At 37.4% G+C, this 21,300-nt stretch overlaps 4 protein-coding genes across 6 annotated transcripts; 1 reads left to right on the top strand and 3 right to left on the bottom strand.

The window, feature by feature from the left end:
* Positions 1–244: 244 nt before the first annotated feature.
* Positions 245–5,205, bottom strand: BT3 (BTB and TAZ domain protein 3). 2 transcript variants are annotated; one of them, XM_086587649.1, is made up of 6 exons: positions 5,073–5,205; positions 3,107–3,436; positions 2,334–2,464; positions 1,550–1,856; positions 720–1,033; positions 245–567 (listed from the first exon to the last, which is right to left on the bottom strand). In XM_086587649.1, the coding sequence occupies exons 1-6, from the start codon at positions 5,088–5,090 to the stop codon at positions 432–434; spliced, it is 1,236 nt and encodes a 411-aa protein (XP_086443775.1). In that variant the 5' UTR covers positions 5,091–5,205; the 3' UTR covers positions 245–431. The 2 variants fall into 2 exon arrangements, with proteins under 2 accessions (XP_086443775.1, XP_086443777.1); XM_086587651.1 differs by lacking the exon at positions 5,073–5,205 and adding an exon at positions 3,731–3,944.
* LOC147473283 (mogroside I-E synthase-like) lies at positions 5,197–7,488 on the top strand. The gene is made up of 2 exons (XM_086587648.1): positions 5,197–5,853; positions 6,555–7,488. Exons 1-2 carry the CDS (start codon positions 5,197–5,199, stop codon positions 7,275–7,277), a joined length of 1,380 nt encoding a protein of 459 aa, XP_086443774.1. The 3' UTR covers positions 7,278–7,488.
* Positions 7,489–7,782: 294 nt separating this feature from the next.
* LOC147473282 (Transducin/WD40 repeat-like superfamily protein) lies at positions 7,783–12,772 on the bottom strand. The gene is made up of 15 exons (XM_086587644.1): positions 12,211–12,772; positions 12,027–12,144; positions 11,857–11,958; positions 11,640–11,793; positions 11,453–11,561; positions 11,277–11,379; positions 10,979–11,129; positions 10,763–10,895; positions 10,565–10,671; positions 10,419–10,489; positions 10,241–10,301; positions 9,427–9,654; positions 9,236–9,320; positions 8,475–8,653; positions 7,783–8,302 (listed from the first exon to the last, which is right to left on the bottom strand). The coding sequence occupies exons 1-15, from the start codon at positions 12,465–12,467 to the stop codon at positions 8,217–8,219; spliced, it is 1,944 nt and encodes a 647-aa protein (XP_086443770.1). The 5' UTR covers positions 12,468–12,772; the 3' UTR covers positions 7,783–8,216.
* A 1,420-nt stretch (positions 12,773–14,192) lies between these two features.
* Positions 14,193–20,942, bottom strand: LOC147473281 (integrin-linked protein kinase 1-like). Of its 2 annotated transcripts, XM_086587662.1 has the most exons (12): positions 20,055–20,942; positions 19,905–19,979; positions 19,713–19,817; positions 18,850–18,935; positions 18,619–18,739; positions 18,103–18,182; positions 17,850–17,912; positions 17,613–17,731; positions 16,432–16,517; positions 15,932–16,059; positions 15,615–15,746; positions 14,193–14,514 (listed from the first exon to the last, which is right to left on the bottom strand). In XM_086587662.1, exons 1-12 carry the CDS (start codon positions 20,475–20,477, stop codon positions 14,508–14,510), a joined length of 1,425 nt encoding a protein of 474 aa, XP_086443788.1. In that variant the 5' UTR covers positions 20,478–20,942; the 3' UTR covers positions 14,193–14,507. The 2 variants fall into 2 exon arrangements, with proteins under 2 accessions (XP_086443788.1, XP_086443789.1); XM_086587663.1 differs by lacking the exon at positions 14,193–14,514 and having other exon boundaries at positions 15,611–15,746.
* Between the last annotated feature and the right edge of the window lie 358 nt (positions 20,943–21,300).

Raw genomic sequence — 21,300 nt, 5'->3', positions numbered from 1 at the left:
ACTCCTTTAAATAATAAAATGATATAATTATTCGACAGTGACACCCCCATATGACTTCCTTAACTATTGCCCTGCCTTTGCTTGTGTCCAATTTCTAGGCCAAATCTGATTAAAGGTCCAACACCATTTCTTCAACTTCAGTCAAGACTCAAGAATTAGCTCATTAACTCACATGTTGGATGAAATGCAAACACAAACAAATAAATAGATTAGTTAGTATTAAAGAAAGAGAGAAGAAAATGGCTTTTCATATAATCATGTCTTTTTCTTCATTCATGATATGTATTATGTGTACATCATATATGCGTTTTCCCACTCTTACAGATTCTCCTTTGTTATTTGATCTACACTCACTGCACAACAGCGGGACAAAGACATTAAAATTTGTCTTTGAACTTGTATTCTTAACAGTGCCCAGAATCCAGATTTTGTTAGGCTGAGAACATTCTACGCTTTTGGGTTGACCAAGGCTTTAAAGCACTCCTTGCTGCTACCACCTTGCTCACTAGCAACCTCCACTTTGTCTCGTCCTTTTTGCTTTGCTGTTGCATTTTATCTTTGAAATGCCTGGAGAAATAATGGAATTATCATGAAAACTGTCTGTGCAATCCCTTCAGTCTTTGAATCTCTAAATTTTCAATTACGATATAGAGCATGAGAAGTTTAACAGAAGGTGAAAATGCTTGGTTTCTTCCACCTATCATTGACTGTTTGCTTACCTACACAATGGAACTTTGCAAGTAGCGGGCTCATTGCACATCCTGGAATGCAGCTCAAGAAGTTGCCACATGCGCTTGCAGTGAGAGCATCCTCCTGGGACTCGAACCTTGCAAATGGAGAAGTGACGAACCAGTGTTTCAAGACCTTTGCAAGCAGGGAAGCTGCATGTGATTTGACTACCTTTTAGCACCTTGTCTCTGGGTCCAATTGTTCTACACCCATCTTTGCATATGTGGAGTAGAGCTTCCATTGCCTCATGCAGTTGGAGGTACATCTTTTTCTCCTCATTCTTTCTCATATTCTCGTGGTAGCCCTGCATACACGTTGACCAACAATAATCTCTGGTTACTACATTTGCACTAGATACGAATTAACATTTTGCTCCAGCACCAAAACAAGCGTATTCAGACAAAATCATAGATTTCCAGAATAAACGTCTACTTAAGTTTCAGCCTGCATAATAAACTATTAATGCATACTGCATACACGACACAAGAAAACCGAGATACAAAGCTGGGGGGTATTGGATATTGTGGAGAACATATTTTGCATCTGTGATCTGGTACCTATACCATAGCTCCATTCCAAGTGGTCTCCAAATTAGCAGGATGATGTTTACCAACTTTTCTGGACAAGCACATCTTCTATACCATAAACTTCCCAGCAGGGCCTTATTACTGAAGTCACTTTATTGAAACAACCAATTCAGAGAAGCTTTGACGAGTATAATCTCAGGTCACTTTAAATAAATTTCTTTTACAAGAAGTTAACTTACTAGCCATGACAGCTAATAACAGATGATCAGATGAAAGAAGAGTGTCTAACTTACCGAATCTGCTTCAACAATTGATTCAAGCAGTTCCTGTTCAAGCTCAGGATTAACTCTTTTCATTACTTTCCATCCTTCACTTGAAGAGACTTTCTTGAAGTTTTTCACAACCATACGTACACATATGAGGGAGAGGCGTGGTGCATCACATTGCCTAGCAAGTTCGAGAACATCTATCACATTTTCTGTAGTCAACCAGGTCTGCTCCAGTATATTTGTGCAGACTCTCTTAAGGGACGGCACAGAGAAGGAGTGAGATAAAACCAGCAAGTGTAGGGCATTATTCTTCATTTCATCCTCTTCATAGCTGCACTAGACAATCAAAGATACTTAATAAAGAACTGTCATGGATATAAGGTAAGACGGAATTGGGAAACTTGGTTGACTTGTTGAGAATAAAGTGTTAAGAGCTGAACTTCCTTTTTTTTTCTCAGTAACCAAAAATTTGTATTGATGAAAGGTGGTTGTGTGGGGGGGGGGGAGGAGGAGGAGAGTACATGAGGAGTTACTTACAGTCTACTCACACAGTAGCACTATAAGAACTTAACAAAACCTATAATAAACATGTTCTGGAACCTCCCATTTGGTTATCCATGGGGGTTTTACAATAAAAACAACTTGATCATTGTCTTGCAAACTGACCGAGTACTTTGCAAACCTACAAGATTTGGGAAGTTAAGAGCTGAACTTCCCAAATCTTACGTTATTATTTTAAAAGTAAGGCATATTTGAAGAACCTAAACTCTCCTACAGAAACTTGTGAAAGCCAGGTTTACCGCCATACCTCGCAGAGTATAGGAAGCGAATAAATACAGAGACAGCTCTGGAGGGCACACCAAGGATTTCGATATATCGAATACCATCTTTAAGCTTTGCTTGTTTCAGAAAGTTTCTCAACACAGGTGATATAATACTCTGCATAAAAGAAGTCACAAGTTAAAATATTTCTTTCACAACTCTGTAGATTTTATAAAATTTCAATATTTTTACTTTTTTTCTTTATCTTTTTTCCTACTTGTTTTCTTGTTACTTTGACAAGTTTAACAATTAACATACATCCCTTAGTCATCAAATCTATGTTTCTAGTAGTTTCTCAATTTTCTAAATTCTAATAATGAAAGACTACACCATGTGAGGCAAAGGCAGGTTGAGATTGAACATACAAATCTCACAAAATATATGAATAATAGCGTCACTTCATGAAGCACGGTCAAATTTGACAACAACGTTGGTGAGTGTAAATCTTTCATGCAAAGAAAAGCATGTCGAGTTTGACCAATTAAAATGGATCAAACGAGTGATTGACAACAGAGCTTCCTAATTAACTCTAATGATTCAAACTAAAGATAAGTTAGTTGAATCAACTCCAGGAAAGGTCACTCAATGTATAATAGACTTTTGGTTAATCAGATTAGAAGAAAAAGTATATAACAAACTTTTTTAAGCAAGGACATAATTAAATATGTGATAGTTCACTAAAAAAAATACATGTTCTAAATAGATAATAGTAAAGAAGTATGCAGAGTTTTTCCCATGTTTGAGTTAGAAATAACTTACAAGGATGATAGAGTGAGCGGGGATAATAGTTTTATCCTCTGTGACAACATGAACATCAGTTTCATATCCTTCCTTGAAAAGTCTGTCCCACGCATCTTTGAAATCTCTTGAAACATAACTGGAAACCAAGAACCTCTTGTGATAATTAGACCTGGAACTGATTTTAGGTGGAAGAGGAGGTGGTTTGGGCCTGTTGTCGTTGCACCCCAGAGAAGTTGAAACTCCCAGTACAGGTCTAACATCTGCATGATTGGGTTCACCCATCCGTAGGTTAAAGCATTCCTTGATGGACTCGTCAGTTGCGAAACCCCAATTGCATTCAAGCTCTGGCTGTGCCATCAATTATTGATGAATTGCAGGCATAAGTTTCATATACAATCTTGAAAAAAGATTAAAAAAAAAATAGTATATGGTTGCTTGGAACAGGAAAAAAGAGCCAGGCAATAAGACAGGACAAATTTGTTTGATTCCCCTGTAAAGTGACTTCGGTGGAGTCTTATTGTCAAAGAAGAAGCCTCAGCCACACAAATTAACGGAATATGAGAAGTAATAAACAGAACAAAAGAAGCATAGGACAATCAAGATAGCGGGAATGTGAGTAGTAGAATATCTTGAAGCTTATACCTTCTTTCGTATTTGAAGTTTGTAAGTTTGAAGATTGATTGATCTATCCGAGGTATGAGAATATGAATAATATTCCAAGCTTTCAGGTAAAGTTTAAGAGAGATTATTATTGTGCTTTTTAACATGAAAAGGCAAGTCCTCATACTTATTAATTTTGCTACATCTTAAAGCTGACGAGAGGAGCAAACAGTGAGTATTCGAAAAGAATGGAGATAAGTCGATAAGATGTGAATCAAACAACATGACAACAACCTCAAAATTTGGCGGGTACTGACCAACAGCCAAACTTCCAGCCAGGCCGGTGTCTGAGTCAGTAAGAAATATAATTATTAATAAAGTTTGCTAGTGTCGTCAGTCCCTGTTAGAGTTGAGAAGATTTGTGTGGATGACCAAGCAGGCATAGACAACTCAGGAGGGAATTGAAACATATGCCACCTCTCTTTATTTCTGTTACGTGCATAACTGATCATATTACAGGGCAAATTTCGTAATCAGATATAGCTTTCGTCCACATTTTCTACTTTCGGTTGATGTGAGTCGTGAAATGCATGTGTGTTGAAAGTTGAAACTCAAGTTGTTTTCGAGAAAACAATGGTTTGGTCTGTCTTTTTCTTCCACTCACGTATTCGATGACTTCATCATATCTTGGCTCTTCTTCAACAGACAACACCAATCCCCATCTGGCTGCCTGGATGTCATCGGGATCCACAACATTTTTCTTTTTGGACTTTACTTATGCTGCCCATTATTATTAACAGACAGTCAGACACCATTCACTGTGCCACTGCCTACCTCCATTAATCCAGACAAATAAGAAACTCCAGTGCACAAGATTGTTTTTGGGGATAATAACCCCAAACACATTAGGATGCATGTGATTTGAATTAAAATGCCTTTTTAACCTATTTTGTTGCATACATATATATTCCATTTGGACCCGAAGATTAAGGACTTGCTATGCTCTACCAATCTACTTACAAACAGCTGTAATAAGACTTTGAACATGTACGCATAGGACAATTGCGTGTGGTGGTGAAAAAATAACTCAGATCAATCAATATTTTATGTAACAGTAGTGAGTTCTCTATATATATTCATATATAAACAGGCATTCATAGGTACACCAAAAAGGTGTGAGGATCGGAGAGAAGATTAATTGCATTATATTTCAAATAAATATAAATAATGTATCATGATATATTAAGAAATATCTATAATATCTATGATATTTATCGATATTTTGAATATATTTACGATATTTGTATGTGAAACAATATCAAATATCCCCAAAGAGATAGATATATCCACGATACATATCCATAAATCAGAGATCGATAAATACCCATATCCTGATGCCCATTGCGGTTTATCAACTTTTCAAATGCTTCCCTTTATCTCTTCTCCTCTCTTATCTTTTCAAATCGCCCTTTCAAATCGGAGAGAAGATTAATTGCAGAAGAAGTTAAATGGATAAAGAAATGAAAGAGAGTGCTAAGGGTCATGTTTTACTGATGCCTTTTCCTGCACAAGGCCACACAAACCCGATTCTTCAATTTGCCAAAAGATTAGCATCTAAAGGACTCAAAACCACACTAGCCACCACTGTCTTTATATCCAAGACCATGCATCTCAAGGACTGTAAGGTTGGAATTGAGACCATCTCTGATGGATTCGATGAAATTGGTCCATCTGCAGCTGAAACTGCAGAACATTACCTTAGCAATCTCAAACAAGAGGGCTCGCGTACCTTAGCGGATATCATTGACAAACATAACTATGGAAACAGTAGCGATACTGAGCGTATCACTTGCCTCATTTGCGATTCAATCCTTCCCTGGGGTTTGGAAGTAGGTAAACAGTTTGGGTTGATGACGGCTGCTTTTTACACACAAACATGTGCTGTAAGCTCCATCTACTACCATGTCAAACAAGGGAATTTGAGTGTTCCAGTTGAAGAGCCTACAGTGTCTCTTCCTGGGCTGCCACTACTTGCTCTTCAAGACATGCCTTCTTCGGTGCGCAACTTTGACCAGAGCTTAATGGATCTCCTGACGGGTCAGTTCACCCACATTGAGAAAGCAGACTGGCTTCTTTTCAACACATTTGACGACTTGGAAAGCGAGGTCAGTATTCTAAAACAGACCAATGGATCAATAAAACCAACCTACTTCTACTCATTCAAGCAAATTGTCATTTTCGGTAGAACTTAAAGTAATTTGTCAAGATCAAGATCTTACTATACCCGCTCAAATTAATGATGCAGCCAAACCAGCCAATTAATGATGCCGATAAGGTGGGACATGAACATAGTCTATGAACTTAATTGTCAATTAAAGCTATTGATGTTCTATGTTTAGAAAACAGGAAAGAAAGAAAGATACAGTGCTAGCGAAAAAGCAAAAAGCTAGTTCAATTTGGTTGATTAATTCCAAACATGCAAGAAGTATAATTTTACTCTCATTTATTTTATTTTTTTTTGCTATATGGAACCTCGGCCATTTATATAACCATGGTGGTTTTTCATTTAGTGCAAGAGTTTCATCTTCTTCTAAGTCGCATCACCATGTTTTGGCAGCCAGATTTGCTTCCCTCCAAATGTGTGACAAGTGGATGGAGTGAGTGTAATTTAGATGCACATCTCTTCCACCTGCTGTCCACGTACTCTCTTTTTTAGTAATATCTGAAGATCAAAAGTGGAGTTGTTTCCAACCAGGAAAGTTGAGAAGCAATTGTTAAAATATCTTTACACAAAATCAGAATAAATTATAGAAGACTTCCGTCTCAAGTATCTCAGCAGCTTCCTCGTGTATTGCAATTTTCATAGGTGTTGAAAAGGATGGCTGAATTAGGACGAGTCAGAACGATTGGACCTACTACACCATCTATGTACCTGGACAAACGTGTGGAGGGTGACACAGAAAATAGTCTCAATTTGTTTGAGCCGAGTGATGGTACTTATATCGATTGGCTAAATGCAAAGGAAGCTGGATCGGTTTTATATGTTTCCTTCGGTAGCATTTCTGAGTTAGCAGAAGAGCAAATGCAGGAACTGATCTGGGGCATAAGGCAAAGCAACAAAGATTTCATATGGGTGGTGAGGGAAAAAGAACAAAGCAAACTCTCACCTAACTTCCTCGAGGAAGTGATAGACAAGGGATTGGTGGTGCAATGGTGCTCTCAGTTGGAGGTGTTATCTCATAAGGCCATAGGATGCTTCTTAACTCATTGTGGATGGAATTCGACCTTGGAGGCCTTGAGCTTGGGAGTGCCAATGGTGGCCATGCCACAGTTGTGGGACCAAGCCACAAATGCTAAGTTTGTTGAAGATGTTTGGGAAGTGGGAATCAGAGTCAAGGTGGATGATAAGGGAATTGTAACAAGGGACCAACTCGAGTCATGCATCAGGGATGTCATGGATGGTGAGAGAGGGAAAGTCATGAGAATGAAAACAAGTCAGTGGAGGGAACTGGCTAAAGATGCAGTTGATGCAGGTGGGAGTTCAGATTCGAACATCCAGGAATTTGTAGCAAGTTTGACATGCCGGTGAATTGTGACTTGAGGTTTATATTGTACTAATTCAGAAACGTTGAAGGACCTACTTTTTAAAGAGTTCGACGGAGCTACTCTAAGAATTTGGTACAAAACCGTGTCTTAAGAAGGGTTGCTCGTGAATGTTGTTTTGAAAGTGCCCACATGGCCTTCTAAAATCTGTGATCTATGTCCGAGATATTTATAGAGGTTACCTGTATTTTCTGCTATTCACGAGTTATGCTTGGGAAACTGTCTTTCATGTTTCATCCATTCTACTTTTGAATTGACTGCCAAAAACGGTATGCACGGTATCATTTCCTCATTCCACGTAAAGCCATTACAAGGATATATTGCATTATTGTTGGATGGTAGTTAAGAAAATATTTACATGAAAAGCTTTGCTATTTTATTGGCAATAAGTGCATATATTTAAAACAATAAAGAATTAGTAGCATCCCAAGCACTTGAGTACAATCCAATGTTAAATTTGTCGCATCCCACGACCTAAATACCATTCAAGATTTCAAGGTATAAACTGTATCTTAATTTTCCTTTCTTTTTATCTTTTATAACTTCAAAGCCTAATAATAATATCCTTAAATCATACTATCGAAAACATTTCTAAAGGAAGAAGATGAAACAGCTTTGCTACCTTTAATCAAACAATAAGGATTCTAGCACTACAAAAAATTAAAAAACAGTTGTGCACTTCTGCTATATGTGTAATACCACTACATATCTCTTTCTGGTAGTTAGACACAACTTAGGCTGGCTGATTTATCTTCCGCATTTGACTTCATATTTATGCCCAGGCATATCTTACTCGTTGTCTCCCTCCCACCATAAAAGAATGTTGACAGATGTCCATTATATTTTCAATCTCTCTTAAGGACAGATACATTGGCTGTATGGTGTTTATTTTTTCAAGGATACACCAACATATAGTTCCTGTTCATCAATGACAGTAGAGCTTGATCACTGAATCGGCACCAGCAGTGAATAACCAGGGTTGTCTTGGATGGAAAGAACAATCCATTACTCCTGCAATCATAAACATGGATAACATTTAGCTTGAATTCCACCAGGACAGTAGTGCTCAGTGGAATTGCTCTTATTCCAAACCACTACTTCACAAGTCTTTATGGCAAAACACTTGAAGGAAACAAGAAAAATATTCTAAAAAATAAAAAAATAAAAAACAACTTGCACTGACCTCTTCCATTTGTGCTTGTGTGACCTCGGAGAATCTCTAGTGGAACAATGAGAGGGTTTTCATTGAGATCTGAATAGACCATGCCATGGAAAACGTACGCGGTGGAGTCATCGGAGCATGAAGCAAATAAAGGGTATGAACGATGGAAAGCCACATTTGTAATGTCCTTTGGGTGACAACTGAAAACATTTAGTACCGATATCAGCAGCTATACTATGAAACGGACGAATTTAATAAGATAGATACAGAGGACACCAAAATAAAAGTATTGTTGGTCCTTGGTGTAAAAGATTTCATAGCAAAATGTAAATGTAAGCAAAATGTGTGTTGGTAGAATACCCAGTACTAAATACTAATTGATGGTGCGGGATGTAAAAGAATGGTTTGCCTATTTTGGATAGATTTTCGTTTATACCCTTGTAACTAGAATACCACCATTAGGTAGTAGGTAGCAACTTCTGCAAGGTCGTCACAACTTCAAACAATAAATTAAGCATCCATAACCCAATTTATGCTCTGCAATGTTGTGCATTCTACCAGCAGGTCCATTGAACCTATTTATGTTGTTTACGTATTTAATCACAGGTGTAGTCATCATCACTGAAGCTCGTTTAAGGGTTGAATATTATCTATGTGAACTACTCCAGTGGATAATATCCATATAACAGGATTAAGGGCTTTCGGCCATTAAATTCCAGAACAAAAAGTTTTCAAAGAAAATAGTAGGAATGTAGTTTGTCAAACTTAGAGGTGTAACATACTTTAGTTTTCGGTAAGGTTGAGATGAAAGGTCCATGTCAAACCAACAAAGTTTTCCCTCGCGACTACCCACAATGAGATTATCACCTGCATGGAAAGTTAACACCAGAAAAGCAAGTTTGGTGTGTAACTCGAGAAGATTTGTCTACAACGAATAGTGATAAACAAACAAATTGAGCAATAATAACAAAACCTGCAGGATGAATTGCAATGGAGGAAACCTCACGAACGCCTGGCTCCAGTGTCCTGATGAGCTTACGCTTCACCAGATCGAAGACACGGATGGTTTTCTTTGTTGCAATGAAGAAGATGGGGCGAGATGGATGGAAAACAGATGATACCGGAAGCCCATGCAATTTGAACGGAATGTTCTGCGAGTGTTTCTTTGAAAGCTGGTGTATGAGGATTGCTTTTGAGTCACGTAAGTAGAGGAGTCAAGGATTACCGTAAACAGAATTTGTTTAATTAAAAAGAGCTATAACTTTAAGATAGTAATATATGAGAACATATAATATAAATGCAGCTTAGCTTTTCCATGTTAGCTAGATGCCTAGATGTGCTCTGGCTGCCAAGGCTTCTTGTAGTCCAAGTGATCTACACCTTGGCCTGGTTTCTCATATTAGAAATTGTTGGTACAGATTAAAATCACTTTAGAATAAATCGCATATGACAAAAGTTAACAAACTTTTAGAAAATAGGGTACATACTACTAAACAAAGTCACGATCTAAATAAAACGGATGAAAAAAAAGAGGGCACTACTGTAGCATCATATCACAAAGGATATCAGTTGGTACCACTGCACTGATGTAGTCTCCTCTATTATGCCATTCATCTTAGAAATTTTTGGTGGGATCAAAATAACTTAAAGAACAAATCGCGGATGACAGAAGTTAACAAACTTTTAGAAAATAGGGTACATAATAGTAAACAAAGTGATGACCAAAAAAAAAAAAAAAAAAAAACCAGAGGGCACTACTGTATAATGAATCAAATCGCAAAGGATATCAGTCGGCACTACTGTACTGAAGTAGTCTCCTCTATAATGCCATTCAACTGAGGACACTGCCTGCAAGAGCCCATGAAAGTGGTCCAATTGGAGTCAACAAAACCCTAAACCTGAAGCTAGTATTAATGCAAACAACAGATGATTTTTATATAGAGATTATAGAAGAATTAGTGTCACCTTAAGATGCTTCAACCTTATACCGTCGTACTTGTCATGCTGAAGCCAGTTCACCGCGGATGTGACATGGCCTATAAAAATAGAAAAAGGATAAGCAACCATAAGATCTAATAATAAGATGAAAGCGGATATTCAATTTTACCAACCGGATTCATCAAGTTGTTGAGGAGCCTCAATATGTAAAAGTTCTTTAATCTTTTCCTGTTCTTCTTCGTTACCAAGTCCAGAGTTCAGAAGAAGCACATCGTGTCCCCTAAAAAGTTAAAATAAGCTAAGAGTGATGTTCCTCAAGTAGCTGCAAATACAGTTGGTAAGCTAAAAGTAGAAACAGCAGACAGACTCACATAGAGACTGCCAAGATTCTTAGCTCCGATACTGGGTTCCAGGCAACATAGTGGACAGCTTCACCAACTTCCCAAATTCTAACACATCGACCAGTTTCAACCTCCCATATGCGTACAGTTCCATCACTCGAACCTTTAATCAGATTGGAGACAAATGTGTAATTTATGACATGGAAAACCAAATGAAGAGAAAAACTAAAGTATAGCTTTCCTTACCAGAGGCTAGCCATTGGCCTGACACTTGAATGGAAATTGACATGACAGCGCCCTTATGACCTTTATATTCAAGATAGCATGTGGAAGGATAAGGCTTCAGATCTTTCTTACTCGGTAACTTGGGCTTCAAAGATTCAGGATCAATGTTGATCTGGGCACAAACACTCCAAATTAGCTATCATTGAATATATATTTCTTTATGCGGAAGAAAAGAAATTGACTATCACCTGCTTTATATAGATACATATGGAATAAGTCTATAGTTTTAGAAAATAAACCACATGAGGCATTCACTTACACGTTTCTTCCGGGTTCTAGGACATAAGTACAAGTCCAAACAACGATCAAAGGCTTCCTTGAGAGAATTAAGATAAGCTGGAACAGTTCGCAGAGACTCAAACCTAGCACAAACAACAAATGATTTAGAAGGCCACTATGAAAGAAATCATACAAGCAGAGAGATGAGTTGCTTGCCTTTTTGGGATATACTTGGGACGGTCCTCCTCATACAACAACTGATATTTATCAAGCTCTTCTTGAGTAGGGATATATTCAAGGGAAGGATTGTAAGATTCCTCGTGACCTGAAAGAGAAAAGTTGTTAGTTTAAAGTCGAAAATTTTGTTTAACAAAAGGAAGAAGGAATAAGAAGAAGATAATACCTGGTAATTTTGGCTTGGGTGCAGGAATATAACTTGATCCAGCTCTTCCTGTTGAAGTTGAATCATCTCCCCACAACAAATAAGGGCCCGATTCTTCCTTTGGCTTGTCGAATTTGATGTGGCCCTTTCTAATTGCTCGGATCAAGGCAACAACCTTGCAATATATGAAAAAGTAAAGTTATGTTTGATTTGATGGGCATACAGTGAAGGAAGATACCTTTTTGGCTTCTTGCTTGGAAGGAATGAATCGCCTCTTGGGTTCCGGTGCGGCACTGATTGGATGGCCAGAATCAGGCCAGTGAAACCAATCGACAGATGGCTGCGTAGAATGAGAGGATATTAGTTTGAGTAAAAAATAAAAAGAAAAAAGAAAAGAAAAAAAGAGACCTGATATGGATCAACATCTTGATGTGGAGTCTTTCCTTTGGATAATCTGAGAATCATTTGAGCCTGTTCCTTTAATATTTGGACCTCCTCGTCATTGTATTCATCATAAAATTTGCGCCTGAATAATTGTAATAATTAATAATTAATAATTAATAATAAAAATAAGTAGAAAGGAATGCCATACCAGTTACGGGAGTGGTCTGTTTTGTCGAGAAAGGAATCGAGCTTATCCATTCTGGCATGCTTTTTGATCTTCCGGGCAGAAATGTCGTAGCCAATGTGGTCTTCATCCTTGTACCATTCCAGAGGAACATCTCCAATTGTATTGCGAGGACCAACCTCGTCTTCAGAAGAATCACTCTCTTCTTCTTCTTGAGGTTCTAGGTCGGAGGAAGATGAATTCAATTCTTCTTCTTCTTCTTCTTGTTGGTCAGCCGTCATCGTTTCTTCTTCGTGTCTTCTGATTGGATTGGTTTAGGGTTTTTGTTAAACCCTGGAACTTCTCTCTCCTACTACTAGGGTTGCCAGCCTTGTGCTTATCAATTTCGATATTTCGGCGGAATACACTGACATAAAACTCACGTGATGCTAGGCACTTATTATTTCAACCGTGCCCTCGTCATTTTCTAATTTGAATACCTCAAACTGGATCTCATCTAAGTATTTAGACAATTAAGAAATTGGTCCCAAGCCCATTTTTGAGTTAAAATCACTCTCAAAACCACCAATTGTTTATATATAAAACAATAATTAGAGTATCAACATTATTTGGGGTATGAATACTCATAGGTATTTTTACTAATTATACATTATATAAACAATGAGTGTTCATAGCTCATAGTAAGGTATGAACAATCAGGTCATTTTGATTGGAGTAGGCCGTTTATTATTTCGTACAGAGGTATACTTAACATTTTATTTACCTGAGCCATTTTTAATTTCTTAAAGAGTAATTAAAAAAAAATTGTCCTCTAAAATTATTTTTCTCCCTATATGTAAAACAATAGGGTCGAAGGTGATCAAATTATTTGGGGTATGATTGGCTAAATACAAGGGAAATGGGTCAGTAGTATATGTCTCCTTTGGAAGCATAGCTATATTAAGAGGAGCAGATGGATGGAAGAACTAGCATGCATGCATGGGGAAGAGGCTGCAAAACTTACTTCTTGTGGGTGGTGAGAGAGGAAGAGATGAACAAACTTCAAGTAAATTCATTTGAAGAGACTTTGAGCAGGGATTGGTGGTTAGTTGGTGTCAACAATTGGAAGTATTGTGTCACCCAGCCTTGGGATGTTTTGTAATGCATTGTGGGTGGAATTCCTTATTGGAGGAATTTTATTACCAATGGTAGCGTTACCACAATTTAAGTGTTGAGGATGTATTTAAAATGGAATAGAGCAAAGGTTAAAGAAAATCAACCAGGACGGGAGAGAAGTGCATAAGAGAAGTCATGGAAGGAGAAATAGGGAAGGATACAAGGAGGAAAGCACATTGAAAATGTTATGTTTTCACTCAAGTACTTAACTTCGGCTTATTTCAATGTATTAGTTCAGCATTATTCCTGCTCTTTCATTCGAATATATGCAAAGCTAAAAGTTTAATTTGATGGTATACAAAGAGGGTGAAACAAGTCAACAGCTGAAAAACACAAAGTTAGGGAGACCCGTATCGATTGGCTAAATACAAGGGAAATGGGTCAGTAGTATATGTCTCCTTTGGAAGCATATCTATATTAAGAGGAGCAGATGGATGGAAGAACTAGCATGCATGCAGGGGGAAGAGACTGCAAAACTTACTTCTTGTGGGTGGTGAGAGAGGAAGAGATGAACAAACTTCCAAGTAAATTCTTTGAAGAGACTTGTGAGCAGGGATTGGTGGTTAGTTGGTGTCAACAATTGGAAGTATTGTGTCACCCAGCCTTGGGATGTTTTGTAATGCATTGTGGGTGGAATTCCACATTGGAGGAATTGAGCTTGGGTGTACCAATGGTAGCGTTACCACAATGGACAGATCAACCTACCAACGCCAATTAAGTGTTGAGGATGTATTTAAAATGGAACTCAGAGCAAAGGTTTCTGAGAACGGGATATCAACCAGGACGGGAGAGAAGTGCATAAGAGAAGTCATGGAAGGAGAAATAGGGAAGGATACAAGGAGGAAAGCACATTGAAAATGTTATGTTTTCACTCAAGTACTTAACTTCGGCTTATTTCAATGTATTAGTTCAGCATTATTCCTGCTCTTTCATTCGAATATATGCAAAGCTAAAAGTTTAATTTGATGGTATACAAAGAGGGTGAAACAAGTCAACAGCTGAAAAACACAAAGTTCGCTCATTCTTTGTACATAAGAAAGAGTTGCACCAACAACGTCCATTACATGATCCTTCACAACCTGTGTTTTTGGCAACAACCTACTTAGCATATCCGTTCATATCTTCTATGCATGTTTTACCATTTTCAGTCTAATGCTGCCTCTACGTCATTTCCTGCAGGAAGATAGGAGATATAATCATAAACTTGATATATAAATAAATAAATAAATAAGAAAAACAACACCGAGGTTGGAAAGACCTATCGAAGATCGCTTTCTAACTGTTGTCTTTTGTGGGGGTGGGGGGTGTTCTTTAAAGAACAAGAGGGATTGAACAGTTACACCTATCTCATGCATCAAAATCGATAACTGTTAAATCCGTACCCTCCATACCTTCTTTCCTCAGATTTGCATCTTATCTCCTATCTGGTCGAAGAGAAATGCTAAGGAGCTCTTTAAAGAACTAGCGACCGCAAAAGACAATTCATATGGATTCCGAAAAACAGAAGGACAAGTTCTCTATCTTTGAGATTCCATGGGTAATATTTTTGTTTAGAGGGGTAGCTCCTTCCTATTTCTCAAGTCTCTTTCTCCTTCTCAAAACATCAACCTGTACCTAAGACTAATGAAGAGAACTATGCCATAGTGACACGACAACAGGAGTACAAGACCCTCTATTGTTGTGATTGATGCAAAATGAGGTCAAATAATGCCCTAAATCCTAAAGTGGGGTATAGGGATTTAGCCCGGAATACTACATGTTTCCGGTTTATTCTGACTGCAATCGGGTTTGTTTGTTCAAAAGGAGTCAACCTGAAGTTGCAAGAAATTACTGGTTTGGTCTCAGTGTGGGTAGCTATGGAGTCAATCCATCTGGTCGACTTTGGTTGAAGCAGGTTTCCAGGTAAGTTTCTGACTATTGGCCTCAACCTGTATGGCCCTAAGCAAACAAACATACAAGAAACTGAACTTGAGATAATTTCGATGACACTATCTGTAGTGTTTAACAACGCACTTCACTCAAAGGTTTACAATTGGTGACTCACATTCAGTTTCAAATCCCGCGTGACTAGATCTATTTCTACGTATATAAAACAGGATTAAGAGACCCATCAATTTAATCAGTACCACGATCTTATGGAACATAGACCTTAGAACACCTATTCCTCTTTCAAGAAGATTTCATATCTTCAGAATCGAATAAGTCGATAAGGTGATTCCAGGTTAATATCTAAAACATGGATGTCACAACAAATGTAATAAGAGAAGCATTACCATGGTAGCTTAAAGGTGTCTTTCCACCATCCATGCTTGGAGCAGTTTGCAACTATTTTATCCACACGCACAATAACTTCTAAAAAGGTTGGCCTTACTACAGGTTCAGGATCCCAACACTCTTCAATCAGCCTGAACAAAAGATAGAAATTACAGGTCTGTTTAGAGTAAAGATTTTGAGAAGTTTAAGCATAACAGACTTTTATGCATAAAAAGAAGAGGTGTGATACAGAAATCCCTTGAACTGTTTTTCAATTGCCACATTTAAACGCTTTGAAGCAGAGAAGAAAGTTGAAAAACAATAAGTTTAGACTTACTCCCTGAGATCGGTAGGATAACCTTTTGATTTGATCAACTTGAATGGTGGTCTCATTCCCTCTATACAAATCATTTTAGCAACTTCTTCAGGGGTCTTGGGATGGAAAGGTGGTGCTCCTTCAAGCATCTGAACCCAGTCAAACAAAAATGTAAACTGTGCATATTCTCGGTAAAAAACACTAGTTTTTAACTTTTGAATCATCGAATATCGACTTTAATGTGATTTTATGCATCTTGTAGATGATGGAAGACAGAGCTTATAGATGACCATACACAAGCAAGTCTAGCGGCAGCAGGGACGTTCTCTGTAATTACTCTTATGTTAACGTCTTAAGAAGTAATCGTTGGAAGAATGGAGCCCCAACCAAAGAGTGTTTCCATTAGATGAAGAATTTTATACAATAATTAACCTTGTCTTCGACTCTTAGTGCGTATGTTATAACAAATTTTCAAACAAAGAGATAACATAAGCGTAAAAAATGGAAACAAATAGACTTACCTCATAAAGAATGAGACCAAATGAGAAAGCATCAATACTTCTGTCAAATATCTCATCTTTGTAAACCTCCGGAGCCACGTATAAATCTAGCATGAATTACAACGAAACACTTGTAAACTTCAACTACAGAGACAACATCATTAACTCAAAAAATGCAGTAACACATTTAATAGAAATTTAGAAGTCCCAAAATGATTTAACAACATCAAAATTTAGTAGTTAGGTTTGCGATGTAAGCACACTGATCAAGTTGTTTTTGCATTTTAGTTCAGTAAAGTTACAAACTGTTACGTAAAGCAAGAAACATATACCTAAAGATGAGAAAGAGAGAGGCTACCTATTTTCATAAAGATCTTCATAATTAAACACTTCCACAGCATATTTTCTTTGCCTTCGAAAGTCTTCATACATTTAACCATTTAAACACCTTAAACACACACACACACGATTAGGGCTGTCAATGGGATTCAATAACCCGATAACCGATCCGAACCAAACCGATAAAAAACGGTTTGGGTTTTGATAATTTAGTTTGCCCTCTACCGACCCAAAACCGAACCGAACCGATAAGATAGTATTTTAGTAATATTTATGATTAATTTTGTATATGTTTATCAATTGTGTGGTTAAAATTAATTAATTTAATTTAAAATTTAATTGATTTTATAGTTTTCGGTTCGGGTCAGTTCGGGTTCGGTTTGCAATATATCTTATCGGTTCGGTTTCGGATTAAACATAATATTATTGGTTCGGTTTTGGGTTTCCAATTTTCTTATCGGTTCAGATTCTGATTTTCCAAAACCCGACCCAAACCGATCCATTGACAGCCCTACACACGATTAACTATTTTTATCATTTCAAATAGAATTAGTGTTTCTGGTTTGAAGAAACTACAAACTATCAAGCAACTTACAATTTTGATTAGGAACTATTGTTGCTGTTTTGCAGACACATTCGCTATTCCATTTTCTCATTATACATAGAGGTATGGCTTCGGTTATTGGTATTTAAATATATTCTATCCACTTTAGGTAGAACTTTTACTGTCCTATACAAATAACAAAGAACAGTTTCCATTTCGAAACTTTGGAGTGGCAACACCTATCCAGAGTGCCGCACTCACTTTCTTGAAATAAGTTATATAAATTGAACACTAATCAACAAAAGATAATGCAACTTACTTGAAGGGTCAATGCCTGCCGCTTGTGATAGTTTGACTTTAGTAGGTGAAATTTTTGACAACTTTACCAAACCAAATCCAGCTACCTTCAACTGCCCCGCACAATCGAGCAAAATATTTCTGGCACCTTGCCAAAACTTCAAATAGTAAAGAATAGAAATCATCCCATTGAGTACAAAGTAAATCTAATTTACAACTGCTCTACCTATTTAATAAACTTTTGAATTTGGTTTCTTACTTTGGCTTTAAATCGCAATGAATAATTGGATCTGGTTTGCACTCATGAAGATAATTCATTCCCCTGCAAACAAGGAAACAGCCATAGAAAAAAAATTATATAACTCAAAAGTTGTTCGGCAAATTTTTGTGTAGTTAAAAGAAGCTTTATAGTATATAAACATCCATGTTACAGGATATAAATTAGAAAAAATAAGAAACACAGAATGTTGAATGTTCACAAAATTCATAGTTTTAAGCAAAATGAAACATGCCTAGCGATATCAAGAGCAAATCTTAGAGCTTTGGAGGGTGACAAACGCCCTTTCTTTTGAAGGTAGCTTGCCAGGTCACCCTGAAAATTAGTTAGAAAATGTCATTCAGCAAACTAATAAGCAAAAGATACTGCATTAACTCCAATTATACACTAAAACCCTCTGATTTCACCAAAAAGATTTGACACACAATAATTTGAAAAGTTGAAATGTAAGGTTGTACAAAGAACAGAGGAACTGGACAAAACCAGCATTCCCCTTCAGCTTCCTACGACACACTACTGGGACAACACACAATTGTAACAGCTTAAGTGATAATTCCTATCATAAAGGAAATTGGAGTTGACAAAATCATGGATAGTCCTATTACATAAGATTTACCAGTTCATTTCTGCTTCAAGAAACATTGTTCTTATGAATTTTGTCACTCTAAATTTTGTCAAATAGTTCTTTCTTTTCTTTTTCCTTCTGCCAATTTAACAAAGTGCATATGTATGTACATACGGGTATGCTTACTTTTGGATGATACTCCAAAACAATCATCATTGGAATATTTTGGGTAACAGCTCCGACAAATTGGACTACATTAGGGTGCCGAACCTTTTCTAACAACGTCAACTCATGTTTGAAAGCTATTCTGTTCAAGAAAAAGAAATGGGGGGCATTATTAATATATAGCATGTATTGGAACTTCAAGATAAAATATAAAAATTTTGAATGAATCAGAAAATATAGAAAAGGCATTACATGCTATCTGGATCAGAATGGCTGTCTTTGTCAAGAATTTTAACAGCAACCTTAGTCCCATTCCATTTAGCTACTTGATATGATCCCTGTAAAGAAGAAAGGCATAATCAGATATCCAGAATCAAACCCATTCATAACATAGAATATGCTTTAAGAAACGCAAATTAAGGTACCAAAGATAATTAATTATGTAGCTAACAACAAAAATTTAGGGTGCCATACAGCCATGTAGGTCCAACTTGGCAGCTAAAACTACAGAATTGCAAGTGTGGTCTGGATAATTTAAAATGGGTATTGTATCGTGTCGGATCAACTTCTAGTGTCAAATGACATATCCAAGTCTTATTAAGGTTGTATTTCGCCCATATACTCAAGACATAGCTCAGTGTGTTAAATATTCGAACTTTCGAAGTTCAAGATACCAGAGTATCTAAATCTCAATAGGCGAGTCATCATGATCAAATGCTAGCTGAATCCTAGATTATTTCCGATCTGGTGGGACCTGAAGACAACCATAGCACCAGATCTTGACAATGAACCTTGACAGGACAACTTTGAGACAAGGCAAAGTAAAAAGCACGCTAGTGGTTTTTCGCAGAGGTAGAGTACAGAATCAAAACTATGTATGTTAGATATATCATTTTTTGAGATGACAAAGTTCAACAGTTGACAAATGCAACACACTATACATTCAATGTTCATAAAAAGGTACTTAAATATCAATTTTTGATATCTCGATTCACAAGACATGTATCTAGGAAACAAAGGAAATGGAGAAATTGATGACATTCCTTCATGAGAATATGTTGATGCAATGATGATTAATTCTTAATGCATCAATATGGGAGGAAGAAAGAACATGCCTTTGAAATAACATCACCCTTCCGAACCTGAAGCTCCAAAGGGTTTAGTTCATACTCTGGAACTTCTCGAGGATTTGAGACAGTCATTGGCGTCTTTCTTACTTTCTGCCAATTATTTGTAATACAAACATTGATCAGTGTAAAAGAGAAACATTAGAAAAGATGGGCCAACCTTTAAGATGGAGATAATACCGGAACTTTTGCTCCTCGAGACTTGAGGATGTTGTAAATGTCCAAATTCCCATAGTACTTGGCATCAGCAGCGGCCTGCCATAATAGTGTACACAAGGCCATCATATGTTAAGCATATATATTGAAGAAGAATAGAAAGAAGACACATACCGTGCTCCCCCAACGATCGCGAGCATCAATGTTAGCCTTGCGACTGAGCAGAAGCTTGACAACATCAACATGGCCTTCACAAGCAGCAATATGCAAAGCAGTCCGGCCATCTAAATCTATGCTGTTAACATCAACCCCTTGCCTCAAGAGATCGTCAAGTCCAGCAACATCACTTTGGCAGGCCATGAAGAGAAGCTGCATGGTGGAGTCGAGGTTGTCGGGGACGGAGAGCTCATCAGAGACGGCGTTGCGACGGGCAGGATCGAGAGAAGACTGGCGGCCAAAGCTGAAACGCAAGCCATTGCGCCGGGGGTCCAAGGAACCTTGGCGAGTGAAGTTGCTGAATTTGGCACTGCTCTTTCTCATCGATCCAGTTGAAAACTGCCTCGATATCCCGCGCTTTAATTGAGCGGCAATATCCATATTTTGGAAATGTTATTTAAAAAGGCCCAGATGGCCAAGCCTATTTCTTCATCATCATCATATGACAACAAAACTGAAGCAGCCCAGCAGAGGGATCGAGGAGCTGGTGAAGCCCCCGATCACCACCTAATATTACTCCTTAGAATATAGGGACGAGGGAACGAAAGAAAGTGTTGCAGATCCAAGATCAAATATAAAATCGTCAATTATTCGTGTATGACAATAAATGATAATAATAAATATGTTATAGTTAAAGAAAAGGAATGGCTGTGGATGAGCGAGCAGTCTCCATAGTCCACGCACGAAAAAACTGGATATGAGCATGGGGCTTTCGTCTCTTCCACACTATTGCCTAAATTCTCTTTCAATCACTCAAAATATTATTATTAGCTGTGAACAGCAATCCCAACTTGCATTCTTTTCTGCCCCCACCTTTTTAACCATCAACATGGCCCTCTTCCTTTCACTAACTACCTGTACCTACCATCTATCTATATCGGGGGTGGTTATCACAATCACTCCAAATACAATGAATTAGAAGTTGACTTTGGACACAATAGAGATCATTCTCACAAATCAATTGAAAATGTACAATCTCATCGAAAATCCTTTAGAATATTATGAAACTATCCAATGGCCTAGATTTTTTAAATTTTGATACAATTTTTGACAAAATTAAACATATTCGATTAAACTGATTTTTTGTGGGAGTGTTTTCGGATGTGTATCTCCACTAAAAATTAGCCCTCAATTCATCTAGTAAGTCAACTTTTAGGAGTGGAGTAAGTTTAGACGAGGGGTTGTTTGTTTTTTTTGAATTCAG

Source organism: Coptis chinensis, unplaced genomic scaffold, assembly GCF_015680905.1.
Source record: "Coptis chinensis isolate HL-2020 unplaced genomic scaffold, ASM1568090v1 utg2885_pilon_pilon, whole genome shotgun sequence".
NCBI classification, from domain to species: Eukaryota; Viridiplantae; Streptophyta; class Magnoliopsida; order Ranunculales; family Ranunculaceae; genus Coptis; species Coptis chinensis.
The sequence above is the reverse complement of the archived record's forward strand: the minus strand, read 5'-3'. Positions and strand labels throughout refer to the sequence as shown.